Below are 22,168 nucleotides of genomic sequence, written 5' to 3'. Positions count from 1 at the left end.
TTTGCTCTTGTTTTCGCTAAGGTCGGTGTCATGAAAGACGTTGTCGCAATGGAGGCACTTGCAAGCAGATTGGACCCTTGAAATGGAAATGTTTATGTCGACGTGGATTCAGAGGCAGCAGGTGTAAAAGGAAAGTAGGTGTAGGTGAGTGTCCGTGTCCATCTTTTTATAAACGGAGAATAGGTGATCATTTCAAAATGGCATGTACAAGTTGAGATTAGCTATACAGTCAACACTGTTATATACAGTTAGTTCCGTTATGGTTGTGTAAGGTAAGTTCGTACTTTCATCATTATGTATTACACACAGAATAAAAGAATGTGTTCGTAAGACGCTACATGTATGCATTACATAACACTTGCACACAGGTTATCCCAATTTTAAATGTAAACTTACAAAAGGAAATCTTTTCAAACAGAGATGTTTTATTAAGGGTAATTTTAAAGGTCACATACTGTTTGAGATAATGCAACGCAATTCATGAAAAAATGTATAATATATATTTAATGTTTGTAGGCCATCAAATGAGTTGAACAACAAATATCTTACAATGTTTCGTCTATTTCCAATACACATTGCAAACAAGGAAACATGTCTTGCCGTCCTTTGTAATGTGGGTTAGTTGTACTTTCCAAAGGGATGTACACACACTGCCTTTTTCATTATAGTTATCAATGTTGTCATCAAAAGATTTGTAGTGATTGGTAATAGCAAATAAAAAAAATCCATTTAAGATGTTTCTCAACACACACACACACACACACACACACACACACACACACACACACACACACACACACACACACACACACACACACACACACACACACACACACACACACACACACACACACACACACACACACACACACACACACACACACACGCACACACACGCACGAACACTAATACACGCGCACGCACACGCGCACACGTCAGTGTTCACACCAACATATACTACCAAACAGAAGTTGAACATGCCAACCTAACGGTAATAAATGGAGATGTTTTCTAAGGAGATGGAATCCACTGTTTTACACTGTGGTCATTAAAATATGTTGAAATGATTATTGAAGGAACTCTAAATAATGCTCTTTACATGCATCTCAACGAGTAGACAAAGACGTCAGTGCCCAAGCCAAGGTGATATTTATCAGTGAGCAAGAACCTGCCCGTGTCTGATATTATGGACCTGCAGTATGTTATAAGTTGAATCAACACAATCTGTAAAGTAAGCACCTTTTGCTCTTGTTTTCGCTAAGGTCGGTGTCATGAAAGACGTTGTCGCAATGGAGGCACTTGCAAGCAGATTGGACCCTTGAAATGGAAATGTTTATGTCGACGTGGATTCAGAGGCAGCAGGTGTAAAAGGAAAGTAGGTGTAGGTGAGTGTCCGTGTCCATCTTTTTATAAACGGAGAATAGGTGATCATTTCAAAATGGCATGTACAAGTTGAGATTAGCTATACAGTCAACACTGTTATATACAGTTAGTTCCGTTATGGTTGTGTAAGGTAAGTTCGTACTTTCATCATTATGTATTACACACACAGAGACTGACAAAACAGATACGAATAGTGCCATACTATCAATGCAGTGTGAATAAAAGAATGTGTTCGTAAGACGCTACATGTATGCATTACATAACACTTGCACACAGGTTATCCCAATTTTAAATGTAAACTTACAAAAGGAAATCTTTTCAAACAGAGATGTTTTATTAAGGGTAATTTTAAAGGTCATATACTGTTTGAGATAATGCAACGCAATTCATGAAAAAATGTATAATATATATTTAATGTTTGTAGGCCATCAAATGAGCTGAACAACAAATATCTTACAATGTTTCGTCTATTTCCAATACACATTGCAAACAAGGAAACATGTCTTGCCGTCCTTTGTAATGTGGGTTAGTTGTACTTTCCAAAGGAATGTACACACACTGCCTTTTTCGTTATAGTTATCAATGTTGTCATCAAAAGATTTGTAGTGATTGGTAATAGCAAATAAAAAAAATCCATTTAAGATGTTTCTCAACAACCACACACACACACACACACACACACACACACACACACACACACACACACACACACACACACACACACACACACACACACACACACACACACACACACACACGCACGCACACACACACACACACACACACACACACACACACACACACACACACACACGCACGCACACACACAGAGACGCACACACACACGCACAGACACACACACACACACACACACACACACACACACACACACTCGCACGAACACGAATACACTTGCACGCACACGAGCACACGTCAGTGTTCACACCAATATATACTACCAAACAGAAGTTGAACATGCCAACCTAACGGTAATAAATGGAGATGTTTTCTAAGGAGATGGAATCCACTGTTTTACACTGTGGTCATTAAAATATGTTGAAATGATTATTGAAGGAACTCTAAATAATGCTCTTTACATGCATCTCAACGAGTAGACAAAGACGTCAGTGCCCAAGCCAAGGTGATATTTATCAGTGAGCAAGAACCTGCCCGTGTCTGATATTATGGACCTGCAGTATGTTATAAGTTGAATCAACACAATCTGTAAAGTAAGCACCTTTTGCTCTTGTTTTCGCTAAGGTCGGTGTCATGAAAGACGTTGTCGCAATGGAGGCACTTGCAAGCAGATTGGACCCTTGAAATGGAAATGTTTATGTCGACGTGGATTCAGAGGCAGCAGGTGTAAAAGGAAAGTAGGTGTAGGTGAGTGTCCGTGTCCATCTTTTTATAAACGGAGAATAGGTGATCATTTCAAAATGGCATGTACAAGTTGAGATTAGCTATACAGTCAACACTGTTATATACAGTTAGTTCCGTTATGGCTGTTGTGTAAGGTAAGTTCGTACTTTCATCATTATGTATTACACACACAGAGACTGACAAAACAGATACGAATAGTGCCATACTATCAATGCAGTGTGAATAAAAGAATGTGTTCGTAAGACGCTACATGTATGCATTACATAACACTTGCACACAGGTTATCCCAATTTTAAATGTAAACTTACAAAAGGAAATCTTTTCAAACAGAGATGTTTTATTAAGGGTAATTTTAAAGGTCATATACTGTTTGAGATAATGCAACGCAATTCATGAAAAAATGTATAATATATATTTAATGTTTGTAGGCCATCAAATGAGTTGAACAACAAATATCTTACAATGTTTCGTCTATTTCCAATACACATTGCAAACAAGGAAACATGTCTTGCCGTCCTTTGTAATGTGGGTTAGTTGTACTTTCCAAAGGAATGTACACACACTGCCTTTTTCGTTATAGTTATCAATGTTGTCATAAAAAGATTTGTAGTGATTGGTAATAGCAAATAAAAAAAATCCATTTAAGATGTTTCTCAACAACCACACACACACACACACACACACACACACACACACACACACACACACACACACACACACACACACACACAGACAGACACACACAGACAGACGCACACACACACACACAAACACACACACACACACACACAGACGCACAGACACACACAGACACACACAGACACACGCGCGCGCACACACACACACACACACACACACACACACACACACGCACGAACACGAATACACACGCACGCACACGCGCACTCGTCAGTGTTCACACCAATATATACTACCAAACAGAAGTTGAACATGCCAACCTAACGGTAATAAATGGAGATGTTTTCTAAGGAGATGGAATCCACTGTTTTACACTGTGGTCATTAAAATATGTTGAAATGATTATTGAAGGAACTCTAAATAATGCTCTTTACATGCATCTCAACGAGTAGACAAAGACGTCAGTGCCCAAGCCAAGGTGATATTTATCAGTGAGCAAGAACCTGCCCGTGTCTGATATTATGGACCTGCAGTATGTTATAAGTTGAATCAACACAATCTGTAAAGTAAGCACCTTTTGCTCTTGTTTTCGCTAAGGTCGGTGTCATGAAAGACGTTGTCGCAATGGAGGCACTTGCAAGCAGATTGGACCCTTGAAATGGAAATGTTTATGTCGACGTGGATTCAGAGGCAGCAGGTGTAAAAGGAAAGTAGGTGTAGGTGAGTGTCCGTGTCCATCTTTTTATAAACGGAGAATAGGTGATCATTTCAAAATGGCATGTACAAGTTGAGATTAGCTATACAGTCAACACTGTTATATACAGTTAGTTCCGTTATGGCTGTTGTGTAAGGTAAGTTCGTACTTTCATCATTATGTATTACACACACAGAGACTGACAAAACAGATACGAATAGTGCCATACTATCAATGCAGTGTGAATAAAAGAATGTGTTCGTAAGACGCTACATGTATGCATTACATAACACTTGCACACAGGTTATCCCAATTTTAAATGTAAACTTACAAAAGGAAATCTTTTCAAACAGAGATGTTTTATTAAGGGTAATTTTAAAGGTCATATACTGTTTGAGATAATGCAACGCAATTCATGAAAAAATGTATAATATATATTTAATGTTTGTAGGCCATCAAATGAGTTGAACAACAAATATCTTACAATGTTTCGTCTATTTCCAATACACATTGCAAACAAGGAAACATGTCTTGCCGTCCTTTGTAATGTGGGTTAGTTGTACTTTCCAAAGGAATGTACACACACTGCCTTTTTCGTTATAGTTATCAATGTTGTCATAAAAAGATTTGTAGTGATTGGTAATAGCAAATAAAAAAAATCCATTTAAGATGTTTCTCAACAACCACACACACACACACACACACACACACACACACACACACACACACACACACACACACACACACACACACAGACAGACACACACAGACAGACGCACACACACACACACAAACACACACACACACACACACAGACGCACAGACACACACAGACACACACAGACACACGCGCGCGCACACACACACACACACACACACACACACACACACACGCACGAACACGAATACACACGCACGCACACGCGCACTCGTCAGTGTTCACACCAATATATACTACCAAACAGAAGTTGAACATGCCAACCTAACGGTAATAAATGGAGATGTTTTCTAAGGAGATGGAATCCACTGTTTTACACTGTGGTCATTAAAATATGTTGAAATGATTATTGAAGGAACTCTAAATAATGCTCTTTACATGCATCTCAACGAGTAGACAAAGACGTCAGTGCCCAAGCCAAGGTGATATTTATCAGTGAGCAAGAACCTGCCCGTGTCTGATATTATGGACCTGCAGTATGTTATAAGTTGAATCAACACAATCTGTAAAGTAAGCACCTTTTGCTCTTGTTTTCGCTAAGGTCGGTGTCATGAAAGACGTTGTCGCAATGGAGGCACTTGCAAGCAGATTGGACCCTTGAAATGGAAATGTTTATGTCGACGTGGATTCAGAGGCAGCAGGTGTAAAAGGAAAGTAGGTGTAGGTGAGTGTCCGTGTCCATCTTTTTATAAACGGAGAATAGGTGATCATTTCAAAATGGCATGTACAAGTTGAGATTAGCTATACAGTCAACACTGTTATATACAGTTAGTTCCGTTATGGTTGTGTAAGGTAAGTTCGTACTTTCATCATTATGTATTACACACAGAGAGACTGACAAAACAGATACGAATAGTGCCATACTATCAATGCAGTGTGAATAAAAGAATGTGTTCGTAAGACGCTACATGTATGCATTACATAACACTTGCACACAGGTTATCCCAATTTTAAATGTAAACTTACAAAAGGAAATCTTTTCAAACAGAGATGTTTTATTAAGGGTAATTTTAAAGGTCATATACTGTTTGAGATAATGCAACGCAATTCATGAAAAAATGTATAATATATATTTAATGTTTGTAGGCCATCAAATGAGTTGAACAACAAATATCTTACAATGTTTCGTCTATTTCCAATACACATTGCAAACAAGGAAACATGTCTTGCCGTCCTTTGTAATGTGGGTTAGTTGTACTTTCCAAAGGGATGTACACACACTGCCTTTTTCGTTATAGTTATCAATGTTGTCATTAAAAGATTTGTAGTGATTGGTAATAGCAAATAAAAAAAATCCATTTAAGATGTTTCTCAACAACCACACACACACACACACACACACACACACACACACACACACACACACACACACACACACACACACACACACACACACACACACACACACACACACACACACACACACACACACACACACACACACACACACACACACACACACACACACACACACACACGCACACACACGCACGAACACGAATACACGCACACGCGCACACGTCAGTGTTCACACCAATATATACTACCAAACAGAAGTTGAACATGCCAACCTAACGGTAATAAATGGAGATGTTCTCTAAGGAGATGGAATCCACTGTTTTACACTGTGATCATTAAAATATGTTGAAATGATTATTGAAGGACTCTAAATAATGCTCTTTACATGCATCTCAACGAGTAGACAAAGACGTCAGTGCCCAAGCCAAGGTGATATTTATCAGTGAGCAAGAACATGCCCGTGTCTGATATTATGGACCTGCAGTATGTTATAAGTTGAATCAACACAATCTGTAAAGTAAGCACCTTTTGCTCTTGTTTTCGCTAAGGTCGGTGTCATGAAAGACGTTGTCGCAATGGAGGCACTTGCAAGCAGATTGGACCCTTGAAATGGAAATGTTTATGTCGACGTGGATTCAGAGGCAGCAGGTGTAAAAGGAAAGTAGGTGTAGGTGAGTGTCCGTGTCCATCTTTTTATAAACGGAGAATAGGTGACCATTTCAAAATGGCATGTACAAGTTGAGATTAGCTATAGAGTCAACACTGTTATATACAGTTAGTTCCGTTATGGTTGTGTAAGGTAAGTTCGTACTTTCATCATTATGTATTACACACAGAGAGACTGACAAAACAGATACGAATAGTGCCATACTATCAATGCAGTGTGAATAAAAGAATGTGTTCGTAAGACGCTACATGTATGCATTACATAACACTTGCACACAGGTTATCCCAATTTTAAATGTAAACTTACAAAAGGAAATCTTTTCAAACAGAGATGTTTTATTAAGAGTAAATTTTAAAGGTGATATACTGTTTGAGATAATGCAACGCAATTCATGAAAAAATGTATAATATATATTTAATGTTTGTAGGCCATCAAATGAGTTGAACAACAAATATCTTACAATGTTTCGTCTATTTCAAATACACATTGCAAACAAGGAAACATGTCTTGCCGTCCTTTGTAATGTGGGTTAGTTGTACTTTCCAAAGGGATGTACACACACTGCCTTTTTCATTATAGTTATCAATGTTGTCATCAAAAGATTTGTAGTGATTGGTAATAGCAAATAAAAAAAATCCATTTAAGATGTTTCTCAACAACCACACACACACACACACACACACACACACACACACACACACACACACACACACACACACACACACACACACACACACACACACACACACACACACACACACACACACACACACACACACACACACACACACACACACACACACACACAAACACACGCACGAACACGAATACACGCGCACGCACAAGCGCACACGTCAGTGTTCACACCAATATATACTACCAAACAGAAGTTGAACATGCCAACCTAACGGTAATAAATGGAGATGTTCTCTAAGGAGATGGAATCCACTGTTTTACACTGTGGTCATTAAAATATGTTGAAATGATTATTGAAGGAACTCTAAATAATGCTCTTTACATGCATCTCAACGAGTAGACAAAGACGTCAGTGCCCAAGCCAAGGTGATATTTATCAGTGAGCAAGAACCTGCCCGTGTCTGATATTATGGACCTGCAGTATGTTATAAGTTGAATCAACACAATCTGTAAAGTAAGCACCTTTTGCTCTTGTTTTCGCTAAGGTCGGTGTCATGAAAGACGTTGTCGCAATGGAGGCACTTGCAAGCAGATTGGACCCTTGAAATGGATATGTTTATGTCGACGTGGATTCAGAGGCAGCAGGTGTAAAGGGAAAGTAGGTGTAGGTAAGTGTGCGTGTCCATCTTTTTATAAACGGAGAATAGGTGACCATTTCAAAATGGCATGTACAAGTTGAGATTAGCTATACAGTCAACACTGTTATATACAGTTAGTTCCGTTATGGTTGTGTAAGGCAAGTTCGTACTTTCATCATTATGTATTACACACGCAGAGACTGACAAAACAGATACGAATAGTGCCATACTATCAATGCAGTGTGAATAAAAGAATGTGTTCGTAAGACGCTACATGGATGCATTACATAACACTTGCACACAGGTTATCCAAATTTTAAATGTAAACTTACAAAAGGAAATCTTTTCAAACAGAGATGTTTTATTAAGGGTAATTTTAAAGGTGATATACTGTTTGAGATAATGCAACGCAATTCATGAAAAAATGTATAATATATATTTAATGTTTGTAGGCCATCAAATGAGTTGAACAACAAATATCTTACAATGTTTCGTCTATTTCCAATACACATTGCAAACAAGGAAACATGTCTTGCCGTCCTTTGTAATGTGGATTAGTTGTACTTTCCAAAGGGATGTACACACACTGCCTTTTTCATTATAGTTATCAATGTTGTCATCAAAAGATTTGTAGTGATTGGTAATAGCAAATAAAAAAAATCCATTTAAGATGTTTCTCAACAACCACACACACACAAACACTAACACACACACACACACACACACACACACACACACACACACACACACACACACACACACACACACACACACACACACACACACACACACACACACACACACACACACACACACACACACACACACACACACACACACACACACACGCAAAAGCACACACACACACACGCACACACACGCACGAACACGAATACACGCGCACGCACACGCGCACACGTCAGTGTTCACACCAATATATACTACCAAACAGAAGTTGAACATGCCAACCTAACGGTAATAAATGGAGATGTTCTCTAAGGAGATGGAATCCACTGTTTTACACTGTGATCATTAAAATATGTTGAAATGATTATTGAAGGAACTCTAAATAATGCTCTTTACATGCATCTCAACGAGTAGACAAAGACGTCAGTGCCCAAGCCAAGGTGATATTTATCAGTGAGCAAGAACATGCCCGTGTCTGATATTATGGACCTGCAGTATGTTATAAGTTGAATCAACACAATCTGTAAAGTAAGCACCTTTTGCTCTTGTTTTCGCTAAGGTCGGTGTCATGAAAGACGTTGTCGCAATGGAGGCACTTGCAAGCAGATTGGACCCTTGAAATGGAAATGTTTATGTCGACGTGGATTCAGAGGCAGCAGGTGTAAAAGGAAAGTAGGTGTAGGTGAGTGTCCGTGTCCATCTTTTTATAAACGGAGAATAGGTGACCATTTCAAAATGGCATGTACAAGTTGAGATTAGCTATAGAGTCAACACTGTTATATACAGTTAGTTCCGTTATGGTTGTGTAAGGTAAGTTCGTACTTTCATCATTATGTATTACACACAGAGAGACTGACAAAACAGATACGAATAGTGCCATACTATCAATGCAGTGTGAATAAAAGAATGTGTTCGTAAGACGCTACATGTATGCATTACATAACACTTGCACACAGGTTATCCCAATTTTAAATGTAAACTTACAAAAGGAAATCTTTTCAAACAGAGATGTTTTATTAAGAGTAAATTTTAAAGGTGATATACTGTTTGAGATAATGCAACGCAATTCATGAAAAAATGTATAATATATATTTAATGTTTGTAGGCCATCAAATGAGTTGAACAACAAATATCTTACAATGTTTCGTCTATTTCCAATACACATTGCAAACAAGGAAACATGTCTTGCCGTCCTTTGTAATGTGGGTTAGTTGTACTTTCCAAAGGGATGTACACACACTGCCTTTTTCATTATAGTTATCAATGTTGTCATCAAAAGATTTGTAGTGATTGGTAATAGCAAATAAAAAAAATCCATTTAAGATGTTTCTCAACAACCACACACACACACACACACACACACACACACACACACACACACACACACACACACACACACACACACACACACACACACACACACACACACACACACACACACACACACACACACACACACACAGAGAGACGCACGCAGACACACACAGACACACGCACACACACACACACACACACACACACACAAACACACTTACGAACACGAATACACGCGCACGCACAAGCGCACACGTCAGTGTTCACACCAATATATACTACCAAACAGAAGTTGAACATGCCAACCTAACGGTAATAAATGGAGATGTTCTCTAAGGAGATGGAATCCACTGTTTTACACTGTGGTCATTAAAATATGTTGAAATGATTATTGAAGGAACTCTAAATAATGCTCTTTACATGCATCTCAACGAGTAGACAAAGACGTCAGTGCCCAAGCCAAGGTGATATTTATCAGTGAGCAAGAACCTGCCCGTGTCTGATATTATGGACCTGCAGTATGTTATAAGTTGAATCAACACAATCTGTAAAGTAAGCACCTTTTGCTCTTGTTTTCGCTAAGGTCGGTGTCATGAAAGACGTTGTCGCAATGGAGGCACTTGCAAGCAGATTGGACCCTTGAAATGGATATGTTTATGTCGACGTGGATTCAGAGGCAGCAGGTGTAAAAGGAAAGTAGGTGTAGGTGAGTGTCCGTGTCCATCTTTTTATAAACGGAGAATAGGTGACCATTTCAAAATGGCATGTACAAGTTGAGATTAGCTATACAGTCAACACTGTTATATACAGTTAGTTCCGTTATGGTTGTGTAAGGCAAGTTCGTACTTTCATCATTATGTATTACACACGCAGAGACTGACAAAACAGATACGAATAGTGCCATACTATCAATGCAGTGTGAATAAAAGAATGTGTTCGTAAGACGCTACATGTATACATTACATAACACTTGCACACAGGTTATCCCAATTTTAAATGTAAACTTACAAAAGGAAATCTTTTCAAACAGAGATGTTTTATTAAGGGTAATTTTAAAAGTCATATACTGTTTGAGATAATGGAACACAATTTATGAAAAAATGTATAATATATATTTAATGTTTGTAGGCCATCAAATGAGTTGAACAACAAATATCTTACAATGTTTCGTCTATTTCCAATACACATTGCAAACAAGGAAACATGTCTTGCCGTCCTTTGTAATGTGGGTTAGTTGTACTTTCCAAAGGGATGTACACACACTGCCTTTTTCGTTATAGTTATCAATGTTGTCATCAAAAGATTTGTAGTGATTGGTAATAGCAAATAAAAAAAATCCATTTAAGATGTTTCTCAACAACCACACACACACACACACACACACACACACACACACACACACACACACACACACACACACACACACACACACACACACACACACACACACACACACACACACACACACACACACACACACACAGACACACACAGACACACGCACACGCACACACACACACGCACACACACGCACGAACACGAATACACGCGCACGCACAAGCGCACACGTCAGTGTTCACACCAATATATACTACCAAACAGAAGTTGAACATGCCAACCTAACGGTAATAAATGGAGATGTTCTCTAAGGAGATGGAATCCACTGTTTTACACTGTGGTCATTAAAATATGTTGAAATGATTATTGAAGGAACTCTAAATAATGCTCTTTACATGCATCTCAACGAGTAGACAAAGACGTCAGTGCCCAAGCCAAGGTGATATTTATCAGTGAGCAAGAACCTGCCCGTGTCTGATATTATGGACCTGCAGTATGTTATAAGTTGAATCAACACAATCTGTAAAGTAAGCACCTTTTGCTCTTGTTTTCGCTAAGGTCGGTGTCATGAAAGACGTTGTCGCAATGGAGGCACTTGCAAGCAGATTGGACCCTTGAAATGGAAATGTTTATGTCGACGTGGATTCAGAGGCAGGAGGTGTAGAAGGAAAGTAGGTGTAGGTGAGTGTCCGTGTCCATCTTTTTATAAACGGAGAATAGGTGATCATTTCAAAATGGCATGTACAAGTTGAGATTAGCTATACAGTCAACACTGTTATATACAGTTAGTTCCGTTATGGTTGTGTAAGGTAAGTTCGTACTTTCATCATTATGTATTACATACACAGAGACTGACAAAACAGATACGAATAGTGCCATACTATCAATGCAGTGTGAATAAAAGAATGTGTTCGTAAGACGCTACATGTATACATTACATAACACTTGCACACAGGTTAGCCCAATTTTAAATGTAAACTTACAAAAGGAAATCTTTTCAAACAGACATGTTTTATTAAGGGTAATTTTAAAGGTCACATACTGTTTGAGATAATGCAACGCAATTCATGAAAAAATGTATAATATATATTTAATGTTTGTAGGCCATCAAATGAGTTGAACAACAAATATCTTACAATGTTTCGTCTATTTCAAATACACATTGCAAACAAGGAAACATGTCTTGCCGTCCTTTGTAATGTGGGTTAGTTGTACTTTCCAAAGGGATGTGCACACACTGCCTTTTTCATTATAGTTATCAATGTTGTCATGAAAAGATTTGTAATTATTGGTAATGGGAAATAAAAAAAATCCATTTAACATGTTTCTCAACAAGCACACACACACACACACACACACACACACACACACACACACACACCCACACACACACACACACACACACACACACACACACACGCACGCACACGCACACGCACACGCACATGCACACACACGAATACACGAGCACGGACACGCACACACACACACACGCACACACACACACACACACACACGCACACGCACACACACGATTACACGAGCATGCGCACGCACACGCACACGCACACGTCAGTGTTCACACTAATATATACTACCAAACAGAAGTTGAACATGCCAACCTAACGGTAATAAATGGAGATGTTTTCTAAGGAGATGGAATCCACTGTTTTACACTGTGGTCATTAAAATATGTTGAAATGATTATTGAAGGAACTCTAAATAATGCTCTTTATGTGCATCTCAACGACTAGACAAAGACGTCAGTGCCCCAGCCAAGGTGATATTTATCAGTGAGCAAGAACATGCCCGTGTCTGATATTATGGAAATGCAGTATGTTATAAGTTGAATCAACACAATCTGTAAAGTAAGCACCTTTTGCTCTTGTTTTCGCTAAGGTCGGTGTCATGAAAGACGTTGTCGCAATGGAGGCACTTGCAAGCAGATTGGACCCTTGAAATGGAAATGTTTATGTCGACGTGGATTCAGAGGCAGGAGGTGTAGAAGGAAAGTAGGTGTAGGTGAGTGTCCGTGTCCATCTTTTTATAAACGGAGAATAGGTGATCATTTCAAAATGGCATGTACAAGTTGAGATTAGCTATACAGTCAACGCTGTTATATACAGTTAGTTCCGTTATGGTTGTGTAAGGTAAGTTCGTACTTTCATCATTATGTATTACACACACAGAGACTGACAAAACAGATACGAATAGTGCCATACTATCAATGCAGTGTGAATAAAAGAATGTGTTCGTAAGACGCTACATGTATACATTACATAACACTTGCACACAGGTTAGCCCAATTTTAAATGTAAACTTACAAAAGGAAATCTTTTCAAACAGACATGTTTTATTAAGGGTAATTTTAAAGGTGAAATACTGTTTGAGATAATGCAACGCAATTCATGAAAAAATGCATAATATATATTTAATGTTTGTAGGCCATCAAATGAGTTGAACAACAAATATCTTACAATGTTTCGTCTATTTCCAATACACATTGCAAACAAGGAAACATGTCTTGCCGTCCTTTGTAATGTGGGTTAGTTGTACTTTCCAAAGGGATGTACACACGCTGCCTTTTTCATTATAGTTATCAATGTTGTCATCAAAAGATTTGTAATTATTGGTAATGGGAAATAAAAAAAATCCATTTAACATGTTTCTCAACAACCACAAACACACACACACACACACACACGCACGCACGCAGAAACACACACACGCATATCCACACGCACGCACAAACAGACACACATACACGTGCACCCGCATGCACACGCACACATGCACACGTCAGTGTTCACACCAATATATACTACCAAACAGAAGTTGAACATGCCAACCTAACGGTAATAAATGGAGATGTTTTCTAAAGAGATGGAATCCACTGTTTTACACTGTGGTCATTAAAATATGTTGAAATGATTATTGAAGGAACTCTAATTATTGCTCTTTACGTGCATCTCAACGAGTAGACAAAGACGTCAGTGCCCAAGCCAAGGTGATATTTATCAGTGAGCAAGAACATGCCCGTGACTGATATTATGGAAATGCAGTATGTTATAAGTTGAATCAACACAATCTGTAAAGTAAGCACCTTTTGCTCTTGTTTTCGCTAAGGTCGGTGTCATGAAAGACGTTGTCGCAATGGAGGCACTTGCAAGCAGATTGGACCCTTGAAATGGAAATGTTTATGTCGACGTGGATTCAGAGGCAGGAGGTGTAGAAAGAAAGTAGGTGTAGGTGAGTGTCCATCTTTTTATAAACGGAGAATAGGTGATCATTTCAAAATGGCATGTACAAGTTGAGATTAGCTATACAGTCAACACTGTTATATACAGTTAGTTCCGTTATGGTTGTGTAAGGTAAGTTCGTACTTTCATCATTATGTATTACACACACAGAGACTGACAAAACAGATACGAATAGTGCCATACTATCAATGCAGTGTGAATAAAAGAATGTGTTCGTAAGACGCTACATGTATGCATTACATAACACTTGCACACAGGTTAGCCCAATTTTAAATGTAAACTTACAAAAGGAAATCTTTTCAAACAGACATGTTTTATTAAGGGTAATTTTAAAGGTGATATACTGTTTGAGATAATGCAACGCAATTCATGAAAAACTGTATAATATATATTTAATGTTTGTAGGCCATCAAATGAGTTGAACAAGAAATATCTTACAATGTTTCGTCTATTTCCAATACACATCGCAAACAAGGAAACATGCATGTTTTGCCGTCCTTTGTAATGTGGGTTAGTTGTACTTTCGAAAGGGATGTACACACGCTGCCTTTTTCATTATAGTTATCAATGTTGTCATCAAAAGATTTGTAGTGACTGGTAATAGCAAATAAAAAAAATCCATTTAAGATGTTTCTCAACAACCACACACACACACACACACACACACACACACACACACACACACACACACACACACACACACACACACACACACACACACACACACACACACACACACACACACACACAAGCACACACACACGCACACGCACACGCACACGCACACACACGATTACACGAGCATGCGCACGCACACGCACACGCACACGCACACGCACACGCACACGTCAGTGTTCACACTAATATATACTACCAAACAGAAGTTGAACATGCCAACCTAACGGTAATAAATGGAGATGTTTTCTAAGGAGATGGAATCCACTGTTTTACACTGTGGTCATTAAAATATGTTGAAATGATTATTGAAGGAACTCTAAATAATGCTCTTTATGTGCATCTCAACGAGTAGACAAAGACGTCAGTGCCCAAGCCAAGGTGATATTTATCAGTGAGCAAGAACATGCCCGTGTCTGATATTATGGACCTGCAGTATGTTATAAGTTGAATCAACACAATCTGTAAAGTAAGCACCTTTTGCTCTTGTTTTCGCTAAGGTCGGTGTCATGAAAGACGTTGTCGCAATGGAGGCACTTGCAAGCAGATTGGACCCTTGAAATGGAAATGTTTATGTCGACGTGGATTCAGAGGCAGGAGGTGTAGAAGGAAAGTAGGTGTAGGTGAGTGTCCGTGTCCATCTTTTTATAAACGGAGAATAGGTGATCATTTCAAAATGGCATGTACAAGTTGAGATTAGCTATACAGTCAACACTGTTATATACAGTTAGTTCCGTTATGGTTGTGTAAGGTAAGTTCGTACTTTCATCATTATGTATTACACACACAGAGACTGACAAAACAGATACGAATAGTGCCATACTATCAATGCAGTGTGAATAAAAGAATGTGTTCGTAAGACGCTACATGTATACATTTCATAACACTTGCACACAGGTTAGCCCAATTTTAAATGTAAACCTACAAAAGGAAATCTTTTTAAACAGACATGTTTTATTAAGGGTAATTTTAAAGGTGATATACTGTTTGAGATAATGCAACGCAATTCATGAAAAAATGTATAATATATATTTAATGTTTGTAGGCCATCAAATGAGTTGAACAACAAATATCTTACAATGTTTCGTCTATTTCCAATACACATTGCAAACAAGGAAACATGCATGTCTTGCCGTCCTTTGTAATGTGGGTTAGTTGTACTTTCCAAAGGGATGTACACACGCTGCCTTTTTCATTATAGTTATCAATGTTGTCATCAAAAGATTTGTAATTATTGGTAATGGGAAATAAAAAAAATCCATTTAACATGTTTCTCAACAACCACAAACACACACACACACACACGCGCACGCACGCAGAAACACACACACGCACATCCACACGCACGCACGAACAGACACACATACACGTGCACCCGCAAGCACACGCACACATGCACACGTCAGTGTTCACACCAATATATACTACCAAACAGAAGTTGAACATGCCAACCTAACGGTAATAAATGGAGATGTTTTCTAAAGAGATGGAATCCACTGTTTTACACTGTGGTCATTAAAATATGTTGAAATGATTATTGAAGGAACTCTAATTATTGCTCTTTACGTGCATCTCAACGACTAGACAAAGACGTCAGTGCCCAAGCCAAGGTGATATTTATCAGTGAGCAAGAACATGCCCGTGACTGATATTATGGAAATGCAGTATGTTATAAGTTGAATCAACACAATCTGTAAAGTAAGCACCTTTTGCTCTTGTTTTCGCTAAGGTCGGTGTCATGAAAGACGTTGTCGCAATGGAGGCACTTGCAAGCAGATTGGACCCTTGAAATGGAAATGTTTATGTCGACGTGGATTCAGAGGCAGGAGGTGTAGAAGGAAAGTAGGTGTAGGTGAGTGTCCGTGTCCATCTTTTTATAAACGGAGAATAGGTGATCATTTCAAAATGGCATGTACAAGTTGAGATTAGCTATACAGTCAACACTGTTATATACAGTTAGTTCCGTTATGGCTGTGTAAGGTAAGTTCGTACTTTCATCATTATGTATTACACACACAGAGACTGACAAAACAGATACGAATAGTGCCATACTATCAATGCAGTGTGAATAAAAGAATGTGTTCGTAAGACGCTACATGGATGCATTACATAACACTTGCACACAGGTTAGCCCAATTTTAAATGTAAACTTACAAAAGGAAATCTTTTCAAACAGACATGTTTTATTAAGGGTAATTTTAAAGGTGATATACTGTTTGAGATAATGCAACGCAATTCATGAAAAACTGTATAATATATATTTAATGTTTGTAGGCCATCAAATGAGTTGAACAAGAAATATCTTACAATGTTTCGTCTATTTCCAATACACATCGCAAACAAGGAAACATGCATGTTTTGCCGTCCTTTGTAATGTGGGTTAGTTGTACTTTCGAAAGGGATGTACACACGCTGCCTTTTTCATTATAGTTATCAATGTTGTCATCAAAAGATTTGTAGTGATTGGTAAGAGCAAATAAAAAAAATCCATTTAAGATGTTTCTCAACAACCACACACACACACACACACACACACACACACACACACACACACACACACACACACACACACACACACACACACACACACACACACACACACACACACACACACACGAGCACGCGCACGCACACGCACACGCACACGTCAGTGTTCACACTAATATATACTACCAAACAGAAGTTGAACATGCCAACCTAACGGTAATAAATGGAGATGTTTTCTAAGGAGATGGAATCCACTGTTTTACACTGTGGTCATTAAAATATGTTGAAATGATTATTGAAGGAACTCTAAATAATGCTCTTTATGTGCATCTCAACGACTAGACAAAGACGTCCTTGCTTAAGCCAAGGTGATATTTATCAGTGAGGAAGAACATGCCCGTTACTGATATTAAGAAGAAGAAGAAGAAGAAGAAGAAGACGAAGATCTTTATTTCTCATTAATCACCTAAGTCACATAAAGAAGTTGACAAGAGAGATATATATACAAAGAAATGAGACAATAGTTAGTGGAGCATACGCAGTCCACATTTTACATACTGGGCTAGTCGTAAGAGGAGAGGTTTATAAGAACAAGTCATTAGTGAAACAAATTTTTCAGTATTTGGATATTTACAATAATATAATGGGAGATATTTATTTCTTAAATGATACAATTCATGGCATTCTAGTATAAAATGGAATTCATCACCAATTTTATTTTTACAAAGAGAGCAAGCCTATCTTCCCTACTGAGGTTATACCATCGGCCAGTTTCAATTGGTAGCCGGTGGTTGGTGGTTCTGATTTTAGTAAGCCAGATGCGTAAATTATGAGGTAAATACAACAAGTAGTCTTCTACTGAGAGGATATCTTGATACAGATTATAATAGTGTCCTTTTGAGGAATTTACTTTACTACTGCTCCAGCTTTGTAAAAATTGATCTATAAGGACAGTTTTGACGTCAGCCTTTATCCATTGTACACTGGGAAATTCCAGAGACAACCAAATGTGATTCAGACCTGTACTTTGTAAAATACGTTGGATTTCATTTACAAGTGGGAACTTATATAATTAAACTCTGGGTGGGCAATTTGGAGTTTGAACTTAAGTTTGTACATTATACCTGATAATCAGTTTTCTGATATTATGGACCTGCAGTATGTTATAAGTTGAATCAACACAATCTGTTTTCGCCAATGTCGGTGTCATAAAAGACGTTGTCGCAATGGAGGTACTTGCAAGCAGTTTGGACGCTCGAAATACAGATGTTAATGTCTTTTAATTAGACACTACACGTATAAATTACACTACACTTGCACATAAGTTATCCAAATTATAAATGTAAACTTACAAAATGAGATCATTTCAAACAGACATGTGTTATTGGAGGTAATTTCAAAGGACATATACTGTTGGAGATTTTTGCAAGGAACTATTGATCAAAATATATTGTTAATACTTTTAGGCCATCAAAGGACATCATGATGACACGCCTTTATAGCTGAATGACCACGACGATTACGAAGTTTTTTGTAGCTATTTCATTATGTATCTCATACTGATATAAGTTATAACAAAAGGATGGATAGTCAAGAATGCGGGGAATATCTGTCACGAATGATATTAGTGCTTTACGGTTTCTAATCAATCATTTGGACACACAAGTCGTCTTTTGTGGTCTCTGAATGAACCACCTCTAATTCATCCACGGGTATCTAATTTTATACCAAAAATCATATACTGCCCTTAAGTACATCTGTAGTGAAGTTTATTTTGTATAACCACAAGACAAGTAGTATAATTTCATATAATCTGCCATAAGAAATGATAACCTACATGTATATTCCAGTTTTTGGTATATTAAGAAAACTGAACAAACGAAGAGAGATACGTATTATCTTAAAGGTTTCAAAGTTATCATTAATTTTACTTAACAAAGTCATCTTGACAATTGTGGGGACTTTTACTGTATTTCAGGTCGTATCACATCAACGTTAGTATCTTAACCACGTCTACTGATGACAGTGCTATTGAGATGTACCTATGCCCATTGATCAAGGGCCCCGCGAATTTGCCCACATTTGGTCTCTTGGTTTGTCAGCACCATGCCCGCGCTGAGGCCTGCATCACTTCGTGCTTTTATCCCTATGGCAGCTACATCAAGCTGACACGTTAGGATATAACTGAAATGCAGTTAAAAACTCAATCATTCCAGAAATAATATGTTTTCTTTTCCAGTGTGCAGCCAACGGAAACTCGACATCCTGGTTGTAGAAGACGTATCTAACTCAATCGGAAAGCTTCAGTATAGCAGCTTGAAAAGATTTGAACAACAAATGCTCAGGTCTTTTGAGATAAACTCTAAAGCCATTAATGTCGCTTTTATGGTATTTTCCGTAAACGCAAGAGTGGTATTCCAACTAAATGCCTACTCTAACAACAAACCAGCTGTTCTTGCTGCTGTGAACGCACAAGCTAATGAAGGTGGTGCTAGTACACATATTGGTGAGGCCATAAAGTTGGCTAACGCCGACGTTTTTACGAGCAGAAACGGTGACCGACCAGACGCTGACAATATGGTCATCTTCTTCACTGACGCCGACGGTACATGTGATGACAAATTGGATGTGGCTGCCAACATTGGTTACCTTCAGGCGAAATCTGAAGTTTTCGTCGTCCATACGAAGGGACGAGGCGATACAGCCAATATAGATGTGACGATCAGTGCACTTGCATCAGACCCCGATAACAAGCATGCTTTCCATGTTGACAACTCAAACGCTGTCAATGCAATAATGCAAAGGGTCGAGGCTTGTAGAGCACAATGAGCGCAATACTTTTTTTGTGTTGAACGTACACGAGAAAACCTAATGATTGGAATTAGTTAAAAACCATGTAAATTACATTGATTAAATTTTCTGTTCCTTACTCTGACTTCATATTGTTTGTTAAAAATACATCACTTATACAATAAGTTGAAAAGCTATTGTCATGAAGGTCAAACTGATTCTGTTATTTCAATAGCAATTACTTAAATGATGGCGGAAACAATTTTTAGAATCTTTATCCTGGAAATCTTGCAGACACTTTAAGTCTCTTAAGTGCCCCTTTTTATCCATGATATCGATCGGTCAAAGGGCAATTCATTTAGGATGTGTATTTCAAATGTACCAAACCGAAATTTTGAAACTTAGAAAACTGTAATATTGAATCAACGTCTTTCTGTTATGCCTTCGGAACTTCTTAAATTCTAATGCAAAGTGATTCGAAATCGCTTCTACAATCACACAGGAAAGAAAAGCAAAACGTGACTTCATGCATTATGACCAGGTTTAAACTTCTGTTGTTGTAGATGTTTTTGTACAATCAATTTTTGGCCATCCTCCTTCGAAATTCTACTTTATAATGGGATAAAGTGATCATAGTGTCAAAGTACAAACAGCTATTCCTGGTGAGATTACCCAACACAAATGTAACAAACTGTAAGCATCAACGTTGAGCTTTCTCCTTGTTACGTGGTGTACTTCCGCACACCCCAATTGCTCTTTAGTATACACAAACATATAACCATTCATACATGTTGGTCATCCGATTCGCTGTTTATATAAAACACAAAATCGCAAATGAGAAAGACTTTTAAAAGGCTTGCGAATTGCTAACTGCTTCTAAACATCACAAAAAAAACCAAAACAACATTTGTTTCTTAAAGGAGGTGTCGCCGATGGTAAGGACATTGGGATCGTGTGGAAGGCCAAAATATATCTTAGAAATTGTAATTATTTTGCCAAATTTTAAGAAATTAATACGTACATTTTACAGGATACAAGGCTTTTCCATTTGACGAGAAGTCAATAACATGACCGCGAAATTGACGTTCGTAAGTGCATGACTGACACAGTTTGACGTCCAAACGTTTTTCACGACTAGACTATATTTTTGAAATGACAATAACACTTTCGGACTACTTCAACATTCCTGGGGAAAACCCTGGGAATTCCCAAGCACGAATATATAGACAAGCGTTGTTTCCAATCGTTGAGACCCTTTAATATTGAATTCAGCGCTTTAGCATACATTAAAAAACTTCATAGAGATTGACTGCTATTGAACAGAACGAAGACATGCACACCCAAACTATTGTAGTTCGACTCTGTCCGTGTATAGACTGACAGTTACAGTCTACGGCAATCTATGAATTTATCTTAGCATCTGTTTGACACATCTTCATAATCATCCTTCAATGATCGGCCAAATGATCAATAATGACTAAACATGTAACCGGCACAGGTTCTAAACAACTTCGAAAATCTCTCCCGTCACGTTTATCTGTTGGCACTTTTCACGTCTTGTAC

General features: G+C 38.2%; 1 protein-coding gene across 1 annotated transcript in view; it reads left to right on the top strand.

Annotated features, from left to right (window-relative positions):
• Positions 1–20,744, top strand: part of LOC139455045 (uncharacterized) — an 87,329-nt gene extending 66,585 nt beyond the window's left edge. Inside the window, exons 33-47 of the mRNA XM_071236629.1 lie at positions 22–144; positions 1,263–1,391; positions 2,644–2,766; positions 4,000–4,122; positions 5,356–5,478; positions 6,662–6,784; positions 7,962–8,084; positions 9,301–9,423; positions 10,639–10,761; positions 11,952–12,074; positions 13,293–13,415; positions 14,520–14,642; positions 15,829–15,951; positions 17,058–17,180; positions 20,055–20,744. Of these exons, the coding sequence (XP_071092730.1) occupies positions 22–144; positions 1,263–1,391; positions 2,644–2,766; positions 4,000–4,122; positions 5,356–5,478; positions 6,662–6,784; positions 7,962–8,084; positions 9,301–9,423; positions 10,639–10,761; positions 11,952–12,074; positions 13,293–13,415; positions 14,520–14,642; positions 15,829–15,951; positions 17,058–17,180; positions 20,055–20,644 (2,318 nt within the window). The 3' untranslated portion in view covers positions 20,645–20,744. The remainder of the gene's footprint in view (positions 1–21; positions 145–1,262; positions 1,392–2,643; positions 2,767–3,999; positions 4,123–5,355; positions 5,479–6,661; positions 6,785–7,961; positions 8,085–9,300; positions 9,424–10,638; positions 10,762–11,951; positions 12,075–13,292; positions 13,416–14,519; positions 14,643–15,828; positions 15,952–17,057; positions 17,181–20,054) is intronic.
• Positions 20,745–22,168: the final 1,424 nt, after the last annotated feature.

Source organism: Haliotis cracherodii, unplaced genomic scaffold (assembly GCF_022045235.1).
Source record: "Haliotis cracherodii isolate W230 unplaced genomic scaffold, xgHalCrac1.p SCAF_11, whole genome shotgun sequence".
Taxonomy (NCBI): Eukaryota; Metazoa; Mollusca; class Gastropoda; order Lepetellida; family Haliotidae; genus Haliotis; species Haliotis cracherodii.
This window is presented reverse-complemented; position numbering and strand designations above follow the sequence as displayed.